Source organism: Montipora foliosa, chromosome 2 (assembly GCF_036669935.1).
Source record: "Montipora foliosa isolate CH-2021 chromosome 2, ASM3666993v2, whole genome shotgun sequence".
NCBI classification, from domain to species: domain Eukaryota; kingdom Metazoa; phylum Cnidaria; class Anthozoa; order Scleractinia; family Acroporidae; genus Montipora; species Montipora foliosa.
Window position 1 is genome coordinate 59,000,785 of NC_090870.1, and position 20,261 is coordinate 59,021,045.

The following is a 20,261-nucleotide window of genomic DNA, read 5'->3' on the forward strand; positions in this document are numbered from 1 at the left end:
TTGAACCCCCTTACTCTTTGCTAACATGGTGTGGGTTGAGAGATGCTTATTTATCAGTGATGGTAATTGAGAGATACTCCAAGAGCTCCTGACTCAGTGCTTGAAATAAGCGGTTGTCCCATATGGCCAGACGTACCAGCGACAAGTCTTAGTAAAATAATATATAGATTTAGCCAAGCCTACAAGCGGAGCTCCCGTTTCTAGCCCCAGAAAGCAATATAGCAATATGCCTCTGCGTAAAGTACACTGAAATTAATCGTCATTACTGTATACAGTTTACAGTGATGAAACAGATTAAACACCTCTGAGCTGACAGCAGGAAACAAACAAGCCTTGCAAACAAAAAACAGCAATGTTAATCAACAACTAAAACTGAAATTACATGCACAGTAATCTCCTTCACAACATTTTTCGTTTGACTGACAATCTTTACTCCTTCTCTCAACCTAAAGCGTAGTAAATTCGCTTACTCGATTGCAATTTCACAGTCAAACAAAGCTGCTCACGACTGCACATCCATTTCACACAAAAAGCATATAAATGTGATAGTTCAATATGTCACGATCTCTGTTAACACGGAATTGCCAACGTTTTCATGCCTTCTTCGTTTTTTAGTGAGTTTTACAAAACATGTGAGGCAGCGAGGCATATATTAAGAAGGAAAAAGTTTAATATTTTCCTTCTTAATATATGCCTCGCTGCCTCACTGAAGGCTAACCGTTGTAAATAAGTGTTTTGTCTCTCATCCTATTTCTGTCAGCTTACGGTGATTTTCATAGAAACTCTCTCTTCTTCTCCTCCTTCGGCTTCTCTCGAGGCTTTCTTCGCTTAAATTTTTCAAATTTTTTCACCTCTTCTCTCATGCTTTTTCGCTTTTCTTCGACTTTCCTGCTCTTTACCCCGTTGCTCCACGGTAATCTGATTTCCCGCCAAAAAAGCGCGAGTTGCCAAATGCAATGCTGCCACGCGGTTTCCCGCCAAGGAAAATTGCCGAACACTCCCGTCCCCAGAGGCTCTCCTGCGTCACCACCTCCACCCCGACAGTCTGTACGGGCGGACAGAAGGACGTACGTGACGCCGTAACCAGAATTTCTCGCATGGGTAGATTTCCCAAAAAAATTACCCATGGTGCTTCGCTGGCGAGTTCGCGCGCCTGAGCTCCTCTAAAAAGTCTGGTTTGTTGACGAAAAAACAACCGAGAACCCAGCCGAGAATAGAAAATTAAATAATCATAAGCAGCACCCGATTTTCTTTTCGTTTTTGTATTGTCAATGGGTGATAACAATGTGGAGTTAATTATCATAAACTTGCGATGAGCATTTTTCGGCGTTTTAGATATTTGTAGCTTTTGCAGAGAGTAAAATTCAAGACGTTAGGAAGCATAAGCACGCGCGTTTTTGACTGAGACGCGGACGGCAACCGGAAGAGAACATTTCGTGTGCCAGGACAGTGGTGTCTCCCAGATTTTTATGACAATCATCTTTAATGGAGAAAAGGTACTTAGCAATGTAAATGTGTGAAGATAAGGTTGCCGTCCGCGTCTCAAAAACGCTCGTTCTTAAGCGGGCGTGGAGCACCACAGCCCTTTAGTGGAACCCGCACGGGAAACGTAAGAGAGGGAGACTTACTTGGACGCACACAAGAACCGTGAAGTAAAGTCACTGCTCAAATAGAGTCAAATGGTAAGCATAAGTGGAAGACTAATACTGCATCAGGAGCGATTTGGTTCTGATGGTCCCCGGGTCACCAACGAAAAAAAGATATTTCGTAATTTTTTACCCGGGTAAACTTTCACCACCATTTCCACTGCAGTTTGTGAGAATGCTACGTTTCGGCAATTCAATCCTGGCAGTGTAGAGGGATAACTGCCACCTGAACCTACTTTCATTGCTTAGCTCTTACTAGTCTCCTATAGCTCTGCGGTCGAGCCTCTGAACTAGAAACTTGAATTACGAACTAGTTACTCGTTTATATCTCTGCTTCCAGACAGTAAATTGTTTTCACCTTGTACATGTTAGCTTAAATTAATTTTAAATGTATTCCTTAAAATTTAAAAGAATTCTGTACATGGAGAAAAAAATAAAGCTATATTTCGAAAAAAGCGCATTTTCTGTAAAACTTGCTTACAGATTTTCTTGAATTGTACACTTTTAGAGATTATTTCTAACATTATTATCTTGCACGAGTATGGGAAGATTTCACCGTCCCGTTTTGTTCTGAACAGAAGACAACATATGTTGATTCTAAGGATCAAAGAAACGCCTTATATCATTGCCATGGTAACGGTAGTTGTGAAAAAAAATGTGATATGAGAAATCTGTGATGGGTACTTAATACCCTGGCCAAATTTCGCCTTCATATTATATTACCCCAACTATATCTAAGAACATGCAGAATATGTTTATTTGTGTGAAAAAATGAGAAACTATTTCGAGCCTCCTCGAAAATTTCAAATTTAGAGAAGTGAGGGAATCTTGATTTTCAATTCAAATCATCCTACTGTTACCAGTAAACGCAGAGGGAAACCCTCTGACATAATGTCTCCTGAATGGTCTTGTAAACACTGACAAATTAAAGGCCCACAACTACAATTGAGACCAAAAATCGACGGAAACAAATCAGTAGAACAACTTCGCAGCTGTTTGTACGACAAGGACTTTTGAGCTGCGACGGGAGACTGGTAACCAACAATACAGCCAGTTTCAGATCTCCAGATGTATCACTCTGTGTAACGGATTGGAAAATTCGGCATCTTTGCAGAACAGGAGAGGAGAGAAATTGTCAGCAGGTATGAAAGTATTGATAAGCCGACGATTCGCCTTTCGAGAGTTATTCAAGGTGAACGAGTGGGGCTTATTGGATCGCACTCACTCTCAATTTTTATTGCTTTAGAATTGTACTTCGTCTTTAATTTTGCTTGTTCCAGCCCATGTAAAACGAAATCATTAGGATGATTTTCAAACTGACCGCACTACACTTAGTTTGCTAGTGACCCTGAGTCTACTGAAATTGTTTAGGTACACATAAATTGCCCTTAATTTCTCTTGGGGGGTTAGAGCACGGATATTGTGAGTACCTAAAAAAACTAGCAACATTTATTAGCCATTTTGTTTGTAGAGAAAAAGGGGGGGGGGGGGGGAATTGCCTTATAAGTGAGAAATCCTAAACTATTCACCCCTAAACGTTACAAACTGCATCCTTGTCTTTCTGCGGCATACTGATCAAAAGTCCAACTCGCAGGAGTGGTGTTTATTGATGCTAAGATTGGCTGTATAGAATAAACCCTCTGCCAACAAGATTATCCTCTATTTGGAACTTTTTATACATTCGAATCCGAAATACGTTACAAAACAAAGTTTGCATCAAAAGTGCAATTGAGATCTCTGTATGTATCTGTGGAACCGTAACCTAAATAAAATGAGCATTCCGTATCCTGCCCCTGAGTAATGGTCTTAGAGTGACAATCGTGTAATAGCGCCCCTTTGATTGTTCATGTGTACGTGGTGCACGAAATCAGAGCGGTAGCACACTTTACACGACAGACAATCATATTGCTGATTGGTGAATATCCCTTTCATCCATCACGGTACTAAATTACATGGCTCATGATTGTAAGGTCGGCGCACTCTAGGAACAAGTTCCGGCAAAAATATATTGGGCGACGACCCTATCTTTTCATGCCCAATACTTGGCTCTTAACCTGAAACAATTTTGGTTTCCTAGTACTTAGCCCCTGTCATTAGATCTTGGTTTATTTACAGAAGGGACAGGTTCAAGATGTGCCGAGTTTTAGGGACGAAAATTGAATACAAAGTAAAACAATTCAGCAGTTATCTGTAAACATTTATTACCCATCTAAAAGCATACAAGATCGAAAAGCCCCTTATCAAGGAACTTGATATACATCCCGGTAGTATGTGCACTTCTACGCAGTATATACAAAAATGATTACAAGTAACTGACTTGGAAACTTGGTAATTTGTTTAATGCAGCTTCGGCCTTTTCACGGTAAATAACCGCGTCGTAAACGCGCGTCAGATGATTGGGATATCTTTATTCTGGGTCTCAGTGCAAATGACTTGTTTTCATCCCGACATTTATAATTCTCCACACATCTCCCATCAGGGACATCACACATTCTTGTAATGTTTACAGAGACATAGAATAGAGGTTTCACAACAACGGTATCAAGGATTAGTTATTCTCGCCAAGGTAATCAAAATACTTGTTTCGTACAGATAAATCAATTTATTGATTAGCTTTAGCCTTCTTTCTGCTTAGGAAGCTACGTTCCATGTCAATAGAAGGAGGTTTCTCAATTTTCAAGAAAAACTGCCGTCTACAAAGTAACCCTTAAACTTCTGAATAGAAGACCACATATAGTCCTACTTCGTGACTAGATGCACCGCAAATGAAATCTTATAATATCACATCAAGACCGAGTCAAACAAACTAGCGATCAAAGTATAATTTTACCTTCTCTGAATGTTCTGTTCAGCAACGAGCAGGAGAGGTCTTTGCTCTTGGTCTGTATACCACGGATAGCAACAGAACTTCCAGCAAAAAAATCTAAAATGCTCGATTAGAAAAAGCGCACACCTTGCCAGCTGAGAGAGAACGGCAAATGCGACCAACATGGACACTAACGCTGGGACAAATGCCAAGGCACACACCTCAAACCACTCTAGAGCTTTCAGACTGGATTTGCTCGGTCCGTCAACTGTGATACCAAATGACAACAGGGCTGCTTTTGCCAGGTTGAGGATAACAATTAAAGATATGGCTATAAGCGACAAAGTTTCAGCTTTATTTGCCATGGGATATCGATAGGGATTCTTCCAAACATGATGGATTGTTATCAACAAGCATGCTGCCGCCTGGAAAACCATGCGTAACATAAGATTTGTGATGAACGCTTCACAAGCGAGGAGAATGAACCTTCGACCGATCAACACGCTCTCCCAGTAAAGTGTTCCGTTGTCATTATCATTTGGTTGACGAAAAGGACCATGGAGTATGTCCAAAACTTCTCTGTTGACTACATGCTGCTCAGCAGAATCCTGGCGTCTCCTTTGCAGCATTTCTTTGATCAGCCAATACAAAAGAAATGGCAGTGGAGTTATACAAGCAGCGAGGAACTCACCTGCTGTAATAGAAGATCTGTATAGCATGGAAGATCCACAGTAGAGGACGACGATTAAAGGAACCAGGAAAAATGCAATGTAAGCAAGGAGAAGATACTGCCACCATTGCATGCATGGGATATTTGCATCGATAAAAAGCCTTCTTCCAGATCCGATAGAGACACAGTGCACTAGCCTGAAAGACGTCTCTGCAAGCCTCTCGTACCCAAGTAACAACACTTCCATGACAACGGCCATATAACAGATGAGGGACGGCTTTCCCCTGCCCATTAAGACGTTGAAAACAGAATGCACAATATAAATGACCAAAACGTCAGTCATAGTAAAAAATACTGTAGACGAAAGGAGAGCCTGTTTTGTTGTTGCGGTGAGTCCTGCAAATGGACAGCCAAGGTCTTGATTGATCGACTGGACATTAAAATTATAAGCAGAAATTACAAAGTGGATAAAAGGAATCTTTCCAATAATTTCTTCTATAGGGACCACCATCACGGTCTCGGCTGCTTGATAAAAATAAAACGTTATTTTTAAATAGCCAGTATCGGAATGTTCAGCATCAACAATGCCGTCTACTTCTTCTCCCGAGGGACTTTCTCCTCTTTTCCTAAACCACAACATTTGGTTTGTCAGGATGTGCAGTATCGGAGGCTTTTGCAAAAGATAAAGAGCAAGTATTATCGTCAAAAAGATGGTCACAATCCACACAGAATAGTCGTTGCATTTTGTCATCTTGCGACAGTTACTTGAGAAAAGAGTCTCAGTAAACCCTTTTGCACATTGTCCACAGAGAGTACCGTTCCTATCTCCTTGGCAACTGTTATAACCTGTTGAAACAGTTGAAGGACAGTAATGTTCCGGACAGGCGATAAATTGTAGCTCCTGGGGACGGTTAGATGTTGAATAACCCCAGAAATTTGGTTTCGCAGCAATGTTACTTTCAATGCAGATGGCTCCGAAGGGACATGTATGGCACTCAGGAGTGGAGGTCACGGCTAAGCCTTTTGAAACCCCTGTTTGAAGGCTGTAATAACCAGGATAGCAGGGTTTACAAGAATACTTCAAAACTGTAGTGTTCAATATGCAAATGCTGTTGTTTTTCTCTGTGTATACAAAGTGCGTACTATTTTCTAATAAAAGCCCCTGTCCTTCGCTACACTGTATCTTCGATCTTTCATCCATATCAAAAAATCCCCCGCTAGAGATATCAACAACTGGAACAGTGCTCCTGCTAAATTTCAGTGATATCATTGATGTGTTTTCAAGTCTTAAAGGACCTCCGCTTCCAGAATAAAGGAAGCTACCTGCATTATACGAGGGGCCGGTTGAAACTGTCATACTTTTCTTTGTCCTCAAAAACGAGCAATCTACGAAATCTACGCGGCCTGTTCCAAATGCAGAATAGACGTGTCCAGTATGATGAATGCCAAAGTTGTCGCGAAAATTACATCGTCTAAAGGTGGTTTTACCATTGCTGATATAGACAGCTCCAACTTTAATTCCTAAGTTTTCCACAAAAGTCGTATCCTCAAACAGAATATGGCTGTTGTAGTGCCATGAGGGGTGTGTACCTCGAGTGTTCACACACCCAAAATTACGCGCTTTGTCTGGATTTAATAAAACAGAGATGGCGCCAGCAGCTGTCTCGTAGAAGTAACCCGTTTTCTTATTTGTCCATGTTCGTCGGTAAGCGACGACACAATTACGAAAGAGCGAGCGTCTTATTATCACATGTTTCAGCCCTTCAAATAAAAGAGCAAAGTAGCTGGGTGGTCTGTGGTGGAATTCACTATTGTCAATTTCGATGACCGCCTTTGAGAAATTGACATAATCGAGTGGTGGGATCATTAAGCGAATAGCATAACTATCGCTAGTTTCGTCCCAAGTCACTGTTCCGTTGCTCGTGGTAAACCTGGTGTTTCTGATAGCTACATGGACTGATGTTGGACCTAATAAAGTTACCATCATGTCTTTGATATTATTGACAAAAGAACAATTATCAACGGAAATATCAATTGGAAAAGAGCCGTTTTTCGGAGGTGATGACACTATTTGCAATCCATATTTAAAAGAGATGACTGTAACGTTGAAAAGATTAATGCGATATTTGGGACTTATGTACAGACCTACCCCTTTATTTACTTTACACTCCAGGAAACTGTCCGAAACCTTTACCATCCCTGCGTTTCCATTTACGGCCTCTATTACGACAATCCTCCCTTTCGTTGCCTTCAACGCATCTTCCTTGAAAATGCATTTTGAAATTGTTACATTACTTTCGCCTCCGGTAGTAATTACACGAAAAGCTCCAGCGCCTCTTGTTTGGGTTTTCTTCGTAAACCTGGACTCCTCTAGTGTCACAATTCCACCATCTAGTAAAACATCTACATCAATGCATTTTGTTTTGTAACGATATCCTCTCCACTGTTTAATAGTTACATTCCTGACGCCAAAATATAACCTGTGCGGACCCCACTGTCTACGCGGTGAGTCTCCAGGCGTTATTCCAATTGATATTGCGCATCCAATCCGGGCTGCACATTCGCTGAATGTAACATTGGCGAGGTCGATTGTTAGAAATCCATGTTTGCTATTGGCATAAAGCGATCCGCCGGCGCCAGCTTTATTGTTCTTGAAATAAGAGTTTACAATCCTTAAAGATCCATTGATTTTTGCAGTGATAGATAAGCAAGAGCCGGATTTTTTTTTCGAAACAGATTGGTTGTAAAACAACGAACCTTTAATGATTATAGCCGCCCTTTCGGACTGAACCACAATGCACTGCACGTCTGGGTTGTCATGGCAAGTTATGGAGATGAACTTTGCTTTTGTTTCTCTAGAACGTGAGAAATATAAACTTTGCACACTTTGTTTTCCTTTCCCTTCGAATTTTCCATTCTGATATAACCTGACATCTTTGTATGTCTCGTCTGTAACCGCTGTCGAAACGTTAACACTTATGAAGGGACCTTTATTGCCAGAACTGATAACCTTAGTGCAAGAAATGTACAAGTATATTGGACACAATTCACCGTCTGCAACTGATGTGATCTTCATGACTCCTCCTTCAGATCGGCGTTGGCCATATAGGCCATTTTTTTCAAGCATTGCATTTTTGATGTTAAGACTAACAGAAACTCTTTTCCTTTCAGTTTTATTGAGAAGAAGAACGTTGATGCATTGAGAGTTATTGTAAAAAGTTGAATTGCTCTGAATGTCAAGCTGGAAAGACGTAATGTTGTGTAGTGCAATAGCCAAGGCACTTAAAGCATCATGGAAAGAACAGTTGTGGATTAGGACGTGTTGACAGTCGTCACAACTGATTGGCGTTTGTTGAAAATCGATTCCTGACAGCTCTAACCTGAATGTCTCCTGCTCATCATTTGTCTTTTGAAAATGAAATCCTTCAGGGCATAAAACGTGTGGAGTGGAGTATAAACCCTCAATAGTCAAACTTTTGTTGATATAAATACCTCGATGATCAATGGGAATATTGCGATCGGCTTTACAGCCATATGGGCATTCCTTGGTCCCACGTCCATCCAGATAAATGTACCCGCCATAGCCCACGTGATAAACGGCAAGGGCAATGGACTTACAAGGGAGACTTCGACTGCCACAAGTTTTGCAGTCATTTCCATGAAGAGACACAAATACTTCCGTGACTTTGGAACCTGAAATTGTTAATGAGAGCAAAAAGGTGTATTGTTATGTGAAGAGGAAGGACCATTGTAAAAAACATTATACAATTTTCTCAAAGCAGGTTTACCGTTTCAGAGTAGGAAAGTCACTTAAATGTTGTTCAACGCCTTTTTTAGAACAAAAGTGCTAAAAGAGCTACTATGACGAAATTCGCTTCTCTCTTATCTAATCTATTTTGAATTGTTTACGAGCAGTCTGCACGAGAAGAAAAGTGCTGTTTACTTTTTGAAAATATCTCTTTTCGTTATGGAGATATTGAAATTTTTAAAGTATGCAAATTAGCTAAGTGACGACGTCATACACTCAACAACTTTTTATTCAAATATATGAAGAAAGAGACACCTAATTCCTATCAGAAATGTTTGATTCGTTGTAGAAAGATTCTGTTAGATTTGATACGCAATATGAGATTTACAATTATGTTACCATGGCAACATACTGTGTCCCAGACCTCGGCCAGATTCTGCTCAACGGTCTGCTCAACGATCAAAAGGGACCTTAAGCACGCGCGTTTTTGAGACGCGGACGGACAGACAGACAGACAGCCTTTATTTTAGCACGATGATAATAAAAGCTATGCAGCTTATGGGGTCGTGCATAATACCAAACCTAAGAACAAAATGTGTGCATAATAAAGTAACAGAATCAAACTATCTAGACTTAAATTACGTCTAAAATTTGTGGTTGTTGTAGAGGTCTCTTTGAAAGTCAACTCTTTAAAAATGTCCATTGAACGGATTTTCCTCTTCAGGTTTTTATAACTCGTATTAGAAAAGTTCTTGTCGTTAGAAATTAAAATACTCCATAGTACGGGGCCTCTACGAGCGATAGAGTTTTTGCCATAGGTAAAGTTGAAACGAGGCACCGTTAAAGAATCTGAAGCTCGTGTAGGGCGTTTCGTCACAATATTATCTGATAGCACTTTAGGGAGCTTATCATGAAATGCTTTGTGCATGAGCTTTAACAGAACTAGCTTATAATAATAGCTCAACGGATGCCAATCAGCTTGTATTAACACGTCCGACGATCTCGTATCCTTTGATAAATTAAAAATTATCCTTGCCGTTTTACAGTGCAATCGTTCCAATGAATAAAAAAGGTCGGCATTAAAGTACGACCCCCACAGAACGAGGCCGTAAGTTACTGCTGGCAATATGACTTTGAAATAAAAGTTAATAAGACCATCCTTTGGTACTGAACCTCGACCTCCTAATAAGGTCTAGCTTCTTTGCGAAAGTCCTCTTGAGATCCGAAATATGCGGCACCCAAGAAAGTTTATCGTCAACTGTTATACCCAGTAAGCGAGATTTGTTAACCCACCCTATGGCATCAGTGCCGATGTGAATTGGAGCAACTGGCTCCATTGCGCGGGTTTTACAAATTAGCATGGCTTCGCTTTTTTGCGGATGCGGGGTAAGGCGATTTAAAATACACCAATCGTAAAGTTCGTCTAAAGCTTTGTCCAACTGAGCAACCGCTTCGTCTGCCGTTTTTTTAATGCAATAAATCGTAACGTCGTCAGCGATTAAGTAAACGGAGCCTGATTTTACACTTGACGGTAAATCGTTAACAAACAAAGAGAACAGCGTAGGGCCGAGCACAGATCCCAGTGGTATACCGACGGATACAGGCATAGTGTCAGAGTTATATCCATTTACAGCTGTGTACTGCATTCTCCCATTTAAATAACTGGCAATCCAACCCAGTTGTCTTCTCTTCCGGAAGTGACTTATTTTCCCTTTCAATTTGTCTTCACTCAACCACATTTATAGTGCTAAGTATATTTATTCCATTAGAGATGATTAGTATAAAAATCTAGGAGACACCATTGTCCTGGCACGCGAAATGTTCTCTTCAGGTTGCCTTCCTCATCTCAAAAATTAAATGCGCGTGCTTAAGCTCCCTAAAGACAAATTAACGACCAAATGACCTAGCAACAACGTCACCAATGAGGGTTTTTGGCGTCTTGTTAGATCTTCATCGGGAAAATTACTTTGAAATTACGTTAAGCTTGAGAAAAATTTTAACAAACTCTGAATTCATAGTTCTTTTACTAGTTTTCTTTTTTTTTTTTGGTCATCAAACGACTTGGCAATAACACTGATGTATTATTTTAGTTTTACCTCCGTGTACAGTTTTTCATTACCACGAAAACCCCGATTTCTATATTCCGAGTTTGATTTCGAGCGTGCTGTAAAAGAGAAGGAAATTGAAAGACTACATATTTGTTCTAAACCATTCCCAAACAGGCAGAAATTCAACTTCTCCTTGCGAAAAAGAAGAGGCAAAAATCCTTTCATTTGATACTTACTTTGAAAAAGTCATTTGCAACGTTACAGAACGCACAAGATGATAGCATGTTAACACAACTTTTAATTAAAATGATTTCGAATTAATAACGATGCTATTGAAAAAATGTTTAAATTTTCCTCAATTTTAATTTTGTCAGAACGTTCTGCCGGTCCGTTTAGCACTACTGAGAAATTGCTCGAGGAATCAAATAAGGAACTCGATCATTGTCTTAGAAGAATTATCGTATGACGTGTAAAAAATAGCTTAGCATTTCCTTAGTCTCGTTCGATCTCGATACTTGACATCCGTCATCAGTGGTAAGTTATACAGTTTCCGCAACTCGAAATTAAGTAAACAGTTCTTTCTCCTAATTTATCAATAGCTGACACTTCCAAACTGAGCTGGTGCAGTCTATTTCGTTACAATTATTGACTTCTATGCATATTACTTCGGCGGTCAAGTAGCTGGAATCTTTGTCCAAGACTCACACCGTAGAAAGAATATCTACCAAAGTGTGAGACAGACTATTTTCCGAGTTAGGATTTCGAGTTGAATTTTCAAGTTGGATTTCGAGTTGGGTTTCGAGTTGGAAGTTAAAGGGTTTTGACAGGCCTACTCCTACGTTCGCGACAGAACGTATACAGAACAGTGACCCCAGGTCCATGGACCACCCCTGTGGATCACCCCTCAATTTGTTTCAAGTTACAAACAAAAAATTCTTCGAATGAGAGACTTATATGGACAAATGAAACAGGAGCCTATGACTAGGAGCGAACAACAAGTTAGTTTCTTGTGATTGGTCATCGAGCTCCTGTGAGAATTTCATTCGCGGGAAATTCAATCCAAAAGTAAATCGCGGTCTGTAAAAACGCCGTGACAGGAATATAGAGCTGTTGTCCATTATGGGCTGCTTATTTAATCAACTATCTCTTATAGATACTTATACCTCCTCTTTGATGGCTCCAAAGAGATTTGTCTATAACCTGCACTTCAAATAACACATTTATTCCATTGATCGAGTCCTTCACCGGAACAAATAATTTTTAATAAGCCCAACGAATTATCCTGCCCCAAACTGAGTGGCTTCATAGCTCAGTTGGTAGAGCGGATTGCACCAGCATCGCAGCGGTCATAGGTTTGAATTCAGTAGGAGCAGGAGCCCAATATGACCTGCGTTGAAGCCAACATTAGTGGCACTGGAGGATACGGACTAAACTATCTTAATTTCATCATTGTATGTAGATGCTATTTGTGAATGAGGCATATCTTCTAGTCTCTGTTTAAATTACGGATTTCGCAAACGCAAAAAGCTATCCTATAGCTCTGAAAACTACCATCGGAAATCGAGAATTTTGAGAAGCTAGACGTTGATTCAGAGATTCGATTGAAATCTTACGGCAATCAGTCACCTACGACCTGTTTTGACTGCAAAATGGTCTAACATGCAATTGCACAGTTTAATTGTTACCTTTTTTGTGGTCTTCGGAAACTTAGTGTGACGTTTACTGTGGTAAGAAAAAAGTACTTGACTTGACTTTTTAAAGCAGGAGTCGATTATTGAACTCACTGCCCTTCCATATCGTGACCTTCCTCCAAACGGAAAATTTGGAGATGCCCCTAGCTCATCCTGCTGGCCTTGTAAATTGGTGTCATCGGTACTGATATCAACATCTTCGTCAATGCCGGCTTTCACTGGCTTCTTCCTCTTCACCCTTGTTCAGATCTCCACCTTGCCTGAAGTTCATATGCACTTTATCACCAACGTCGAGGTGGCGTTGATGAAGAAATGTTGGCAATGTCCCGTGCTTAGCCAATGTTGTCTCTTGCCGCGCTGTCCTTTGTCTTGCTGCTGCACTATATGATTAGGCCAAATTGCGCAAGATTTAACAGTCATGTGAAGAAAGGTTGGCCGCAGGTTAAGGTGTCACCAACGGTACATTTTCAAGAGACACATTGGTGTTGGGCTTAGGGTACCACAGTGTGCAGCGCGTTTCAGGCTCTCCTTCACAGTTGCACCAAACGATTCGACATATTCACTTTAGATGCCGCGTATTTTCGGTGCAATTAAGTCTTCCTATGAGAATTATCAGATATTTGACGGCCAGATAGGGTCAATTACAACAACCTCGTTCTCAGGAAATCGTTGTAAATAGAGACCCTGGGAACGACTGATCAACAAGGATTTTTCATGATCGATTAGGCTTTCAGTCCTTTCATTGTAATGTAAATCATTATATTGATTCCATTGACTTACCAAACACAGTTCTTTAGCTTCTGCAGTCTTCTCTCTTACTTTTTCACTTTGCACCTGAACTTGTTTTTCTCTCTGAAATTCTCCCATTTTTTCCCCTCTTCATAATTAAAGGCGACACAGTCCACAATTGCTTCTTGACTTTCTTCCTTTGAAGACACGTTGGCAGCCATATCTCGCAACCTGACCTTTAGTGACAAGCAAGGTCAAAGTCCCAGATCAAAGGTACACGACCAGAGAGGTTGAGGTTTGTCACGCCTTCCTCTCAATCGTGACGTCTGCGTTTGGCTCCCGCGGCACGCGCTCGTGGTTGAGGAAACCAGAAACCAGAGACCAAACAGGCAAAACCGAAAACTCGGTTGGATACCATATCCGAAAAACCGCTTGTATTTTGGCCGAAAACTGATACCAAATGCTAAAATAAGGAAAAATACGAAACCGTAACAGACACAAAAACCGAAAAACCGCCCTAAACAATGGCCGAAACCGAAAATCCCAACGCTCCCTCCTGTTGGCGTAAAGTATCTGCCACTTCACATGGCTTTGTTCAGGAAAGACCATTGTTGTGATCCTCCATATTGATCTCATTAGTTGCTGGTATTGGTTCTCTGTACTTTAGTTGCTAGTGCAACTCGTACATGTGTGACAATGTTGGACATTCAGTGGCTTGGTACAAATTGCTTAACTGGGTATTTCTTGGCCAACGAATTAGAATCCAACTTAAAAATCCACTCTGCGGTTAGCTTTCATTTGTTAGTTAGGAAGACACTATAATAAGACAGTTTTATTTCTTTATCCAGCATATATACTCGGTCTTAGTCGAGTCAAAAAGAAACCAGCAGAATGAAAAAATAAGAAACTGAATTTTTATGAAAAAGTAAAAATAAAAAAAGAACCACCCACAGAACCGCGTTTCCAGTTGGTTACCCATCAAAGCAGGAAACCTGGCCGACAGGGCTTAACTTTGTCGATAGGACGGGAGCCAGTGCTTTCTTGCGGTATTATTCGCGAACGATACAAAGGGAAGAGTCGTGAAACTAGAGAAATGAGATTCCTGGTTTAAACGGATCTTTCGAACAATTTGGCACTTTTTTTGCGAAACCTTTTTGTCCCGTCTGTTCTTGTTGTTCGAAATCCAACTCGAAAATCCAACTAAAAAATCCAGCTCCAAAAACAAACTCGAAAATCCAACTCGAGATCCAACTCGAAATCCTAACTCGGTAAACGGGCAACCTCTACCAAAGTATTATTTCATAAAGATGACAGGCAAAAGTGATTCTAGCGATAGAAATTAACAAATTACCTGAGTTTTTGCTTGACCACGCTAACATGAAGAAAGTCGTTATCAAAATTTGTTTATACGCCATTGCCGGTGACTAATGTTTGGCCCACATGATTAATACTGATCTCATATTTGTAAAAGATTTCTGTGATTATGACTGGCCAATACAAAATGCTTCGAACCAAATCAACACGAAAAATAAAAGTTGAATGGAAAGCGAAACGCGATTCTGTTTGTTTTATTAAGTGCCGGAAGGGGGGCGGGGGGGATGTTGAAGTATCGAGTTGAGCGGCGCATTATTTGATACTAACTTTGAAAAAGTCATTTACATTGTTAAGCCTTGTTTTTACTGGCGTACGCTAGTGAAAACGAACGTCGACATAAGAATTAAATAACAACCACGGCATCCGCCATTTTGTTCAAATGCTCAGACGCGGAAAATCTGGAACGAGTGCTTTAATTGGTCAGACGTAGCAAATTTCCTTGTGCTTATGCTGCGTTTCGTTTTCGACGCCAGCGAGCGCAAGCATAAGCGCATGCACAAGAAAAAGGAAAAAAATTATCCTTATGCTTGTGCTGGCGTTTGTGCTTATTCTTGCGTCAACCCCGTTTTCACGATGAAGTAAGCGCTCTTATGCTTGCGCTTGTGCTTGCGTTGCTTGTGAAAACCGGGCTTAATGGAGGGCACAAGATGATAGCATGCAACACAACTTTTAATTAAAATGATTTCGAATTTATTACGATACTATGGAAGAAATTCTAAATTGTCCACAATTTAAATTTTGTCGGAAAGCTCTGGGTACATTTAGCACCACTGAGAAATTGCTCGAGGAATCAAATAAGGAACTCGATAGTGTCTTTCGATCTCGCTACTTGACATCCGTCATAAGTGGTAAGTTGCACTTTCTACAACTCGAAATTAAGTAAATAGTTTTTATTCTTAATTTATCAATAGATGACCCTTTCACAATGAGCTGGTGCCATCTATTTCGTAAAAATAGTTATTGCGTTATATGTAATTTTTTGTCCTTTTCGATCGTCTCTTTGCAATCAGCCCCCGGGTTACACTCTTCTTTCCCGGCCCAGGCTGAATATTCTTATTTTTCTGCCGATTTTTCTTGTATTATTCTTAAATTATAGCTTATGACATTTCTGTTTTAGAATTTATTGGGGTATCAATTACAAGTGTTTGGTATCTAGATCTGTTTTCGCTAGGTTTTGTTACTTAAAAAGAAAGAATTTGTCATAAAACTTTTTAGCGGTTTAGTTAATGTCTTTTGTGCTGAATACTGTACGTATGTATTACATGTACCGTTCATCGAACTGTCATTAGCGTTGAACATTTTGTTATAGCTAGCGCAGGTTGTTTCGTTTTGTTGGCTAGTTTCGCCGTTCAGAGAAAGGAATAATTTTATACGGTTAATTTAAAAACAAAATTGTATTGTATTTACAGATGTTTCAACACACAAAGTTATATCTATCCTTTTCGAAATCTCAGCCTCGGCTTTATTCTTAAAATATTCTTGAAATTTCGCAAATTTCAGCCTTCATATTCTTATAAAATATATTCTTATAAAAAGAAACTGTATCTTTATCAAGTATGACAAAGCATTAAGTTCTGAGACAGGCAGGAATGTGGGGTTTTCTTGAGCTTCAAGCTGCCGTGCCTTTTTTTAATCATGTGCCCAACTGGAGACTTGTACTCTCCTCCAGTTGCTGCCCAACTGGAGACTTGTACTCTCCTCCAGTTGCTGCCCAACTGGAGACTTGTACTCTCCTCCAGTTGCTGCCCAACTGGAGACTTGTACTCTCCTCCAGTTGCTGCCCAACTGGAGACTTGTACTCTCCTCCAGTTGAGAGTTTTTTGGTTCTCGTAACTGCATATATAGTATATAGTATATAAGATGAAATGAAAACTACAAATATTTGGGGAAATGTTATGTAATGTTTAAAAACACGAGTTGTGTAAAGCCTGGTTTTCACTAGCGACGTAAGCACTTGCCCTAGCATAAATAGCTAAATGAAAACGAAACATAAGCGCAGGCATAAGGAAAATTCCGATAATCCCGTTTACATGGTGAAATAGCCATTATTATGCTTGCGTTTGTTCTTGCGTCGCTTTTGAAAACCAGGTTTAGGGACTAAGGCTAATTGACTCCATTCAAAAAACACACTGCATATTATAAAATATTACTGCCACATTTACAGAAAACAAACGAATAATTTTGAAATGTAATGCTATTTTCAGGAAAGAGCCATTGAAATTATTAACTCTAGTTTGGTAATCCCGTATTTTAGTTTACAGTGCTTCCCGTATTGGATTAAGACTGAGAGTATTATTGCGACTGGAAAGGGCCCTGAGGATTTAAAATGAGACTGAGTAGTGATGAGGAACGGGGGTACCAAGGCATTTCTGACAGAGAGACAAACTGTAAGGAAGCTGCAGATGTCCTGCGAAGGAAAAAGCTTATCTAGAAAATTGCTCCAAATAATATTACTACAGACCGAGACCTGGATAGGCCATCCATCCAAAAAAATTGAGATGGAATAAAAAGGACTTATAATCATCCAAAACGACTTTTTAAGAATAAACTTTTAAAATCACTTAAGACGACTTGCAAATCGACTTTGCTCCGCTCCACAGAACTCTTATTAGTCAACTAAAAGAATCATGGAGAAAATCTTTGGATTCCGGCCTCAAGGTAAAGGTAAAGGTAAACCTTATTTAACGTCGGAAGGTCCTTTACTATCTAGAGAGTATTCTCCCAGGAAGCCGACACAACTATAAGGTCGACGTTGTTTTAATCTGTAGACTCTGTTTCCTACTCAATTTTTGAACGAAAAGTCAGTCATCAAGGTCTACTTTTAGCGTGGCTCAAAAAGCTCCCTAACTGACATAAGGCTGTTTAAATCTTTAGGCCCCGCCTACAAGCAGGGTAACCCTATCTGCCTTATGACCACGCCGCTTGTAAAAAAAAAAGAAAAAGAAACGTGCGAGTGCTTGTGTAATCCTAGTACCAGGGTTATCCTCCCCCTTGTAAACAGGCCCTTAAAATGGTGCAGTGCAGTCGAAATCCTTCAGTGAATTGAAAAGAATTCTTGCCTTAAAATGAGGCTTGGTAGGCTAATTTTCACATTAGCCAAAGTGACAGGTGCCATTTATGAATAAGGTTTATAGCGCCTTTTACAAGTGGCGCACTGAGAATCATCTTGCACCACACCCACGGAAATGCGAAATCATGCTTCCTTCTAGTGGCTAGGTGGCAGAACTATTGACTGGGTTAATAAAAGAGTCATAACAGAGCAAAGTTCTTGGGGTAACAATTTACTCAAAGTTCCATTGGAGGCAACGTATTTGCGACGTCAAGAAAACCGTCGTCAAGAAACTGAATCTTCTCAAAACATCTAGATTTTGCCGAACGGACTTCTGACAGCCTTATATTTCAAATTAATCCTACCATCTTTTTCCCACTCACTTGTGGTCTCGGGAGGCTGTAACCCTCAGGCTTCGTCTCAATCACTTGAACGTTTTAAAATAATGCAGAACGGCAAAATCAATCTACAGCCTACCAAAAGACATGCCTCCGTTGCATTTATTTAAGGAGCAAAAACAATAGTGAACTCAACATTCCGGTCGGGCGTGACGGTCTTGTCGTTTTACTCTCTCTAGTATTATCGTTCTCGTTAGCTAACTGCTTTCGCTCTCAATCGCCTGGCGTTACGACTTTTTTTCTTTTAAGCTTTACATCTCCTCCGGTGAGTTTTGCATCCCTTGGCTGGCGTTATTTTAAGCCTCCGCATGGACCTAAATGGAGTCACCGTGGTCGAGATAATACAGCTTCTATCACAACATCACTATTATCTACCCGTAAATATGACGATTGCAGTGGTTTCATTATCGGTCTACTGCTGTTATGTGGAGACATCTCTACACATCCTGGTCCATTTCAAGGCCGTTATCTGGATCGAAAACGTTCAACCTTGAATTTCCTAGTTTCTAACGCTCGGAGTTTCAAAAGCTAGCACAAAACAATGGATTGTTTTGAGTGCAATCTCTCAAGATTCCAGGAACTAGCTTATGCTGAAGAATCTGATATAATATTTGTAAGCGAGACTTGGCTTTCGAGCGATGTGCTTAATTTAGAAATCCTTCCTGAAGACTACTTTATTGTACGGAATGACAGAGATACACACGGTGGCGGCGTGTTATTAGCTATTAAGTCAAGTTCATTGAAATCAGCAAGGGAAATATTTATCGAAACTGACATGGAGATCTGTTTTGCTGAAGTTACAACATGCTGCAACATTAATATTTGCCTGTGCTGCTGCTATAGACCACCTAATTCCGATGGTACTTGGCTGGAAAAATTAAATTCAACGCTTTCTCAAGTTTGTGACCGTTTCAGCAATATTCTAATTTGTGGTGACTTTAATTTCCCTAAGATCTCATGGGACAACCCTGAAAGAACCAGAGGTGCTGATGAACTTAAATTCCATTCAATATTAGGTGATTATTTCCTCTCACAAATTGTCACCTTGCCTACAAGGGATAGTAACATTTTCGATCTTGTTTTAACAAATGTTCCGGATATTGTTGAACTGGGCGCTATTCTACACCCTGATCAGGTTGGCCTTTTTACGGACCACTCCGTTGTAACTTTTTCTCTTAAGGCCTCTGTTAAAAAACAAAAAGCACCTACAAGATCAGTCTACGACTACCGAAGAGGAGACTTTGAAGGACTTCGATCTGCCCTCCAATCCGTGAACCTATCTAATGTCCTCCAGGATAATAATACCATCAACCAGGATTGGACATTCTGGAAAGACACATTTTTAGCCGCTGTTGCTGATTTCATACCGTTAAAGACCATACGGAAGAGAAATGCCCCTCCTTGGTTAACAGGGGACATCCTATTTCTCCTAAGGAAAAAAGAATCAGTCAGAAAGAAACTAAAGCTCTTGCCTCGAAATGAAATTCTCCGAGACAAATTTAAGACTCTTAGAGCCAGAACTAAACACCTAATAAGAGAAAGCCGAGCGAATTACTTCCAGTCTTTGGGCATCCGAAGCCAGCCTAAGAGATTTTGGTCAATTTTCAAACTTACCAACAAATCTTCCAACTTCCCGGACGTGATGTCATTGGGGTCAGTCAACGCTCATGGACGTAGTGAGCAACCAACTACAGCTTCTACACCAAAAGAAATTGCTCAGCTGTTTAATCATTATTTTGCATCTGTTTTCTCGCCATCCACAATTTTAATTCCATCAGATGACTCAATGTAAGTAACTGGCCCAGTCCTCACGGGTATAGAGTTAGCCACCGATGAAGTTTTAAAATCTCTTAAGATGCTAAACGTTAACAAAGCAACAGGATCGGATGGAATCCCTGCTCGTCTATTGCGTGAGACGGCTGACAATATCGCTCTTCACTTACAAAGCTTCTCAACAAGTCCCTTCAATATGGTATTACACCCAATGAATGGAAGGTTGCTAATGTCGTTCCTGTATACAAGAAAGGCCGGAAGGATTGTGTGGAAAATTATCGACCTATTTCATTACTGCGACTGGTCTCAAAAAGTACTTGAACGTTGCG

At 40.3% G+C, this 20,261-nt stretch overlaps 2 protein-coding genes across 2 annotated transcripts; one reads left to right on the top strand and one right to left on the bottom strand.

Annotated features, from left to right (window-relative positions):
* Nucleotides 1–3,446: 3,446 nt before the first annotated feature.
* LOC137993708 (uncharacterized) lies at nucleotides 3,447–16,348 on the bottom strand. The gene is made up of 2 exons (XM_068839686.1): nucleotides 14,690–16,348; nucleotides 3,447–8,815 (listed from the first exon to the last, which is right to left on the bottom strand). Exons 1-2 carry the CDS (start codon nucleotides 14,751–14,753, stop codon nucleotides 4,473–4,475), a joined length of 4,407 nt encoding a protein of 1,468 aa, XP_068695787.1. The 5' UTR covers nucleotides 14,754–16,348; the 3' UTR covers nucleotides 3,447–4,472.
* Nucleotides 16,349–18,700: 2,352 nt separating this feature from the next.
* Nucleotides 18,701–19,951, top strand: LOC137991897 (uncharacterized). The gene has a single exon (XM_068836925.1). It carries the CDS (start codon nucleotides 18,701–18,703, stop codon nucleotides 19,949–19,951), a length of 1,251 nt encoding a protein of 416 aa, XP_068693026.1.
* The last annotated feature ends 310 nt before the right edge of the window (nucleotides 19,952–20,261 follow it).

Excerpts from the sequence above, each read along its gene's own strand:
- LOC137991897 (XM_068836925.1), top strand. The coding sequence starts at position 18,701 with ATGGATTGTTTTGAGTGCAATCTCTCAAGATTCCAGGAACTAGCTTAT.
- LOC137993708 (XM_068839686.1), bottom strand. The coding sequence starts at position 14,753 with ATGGCGTATAAACAAATTTTGATAACGACTTTCTTCATGTTAGCGTGG. Across the intron at positions 8,816-14,689 it reads GTGGTCAAGCAAAAACTCAG|GTTCCAAAGTCACGGAAGTA; the intron begins GTAATTTGTTAA and ends TAACAATTTCAG.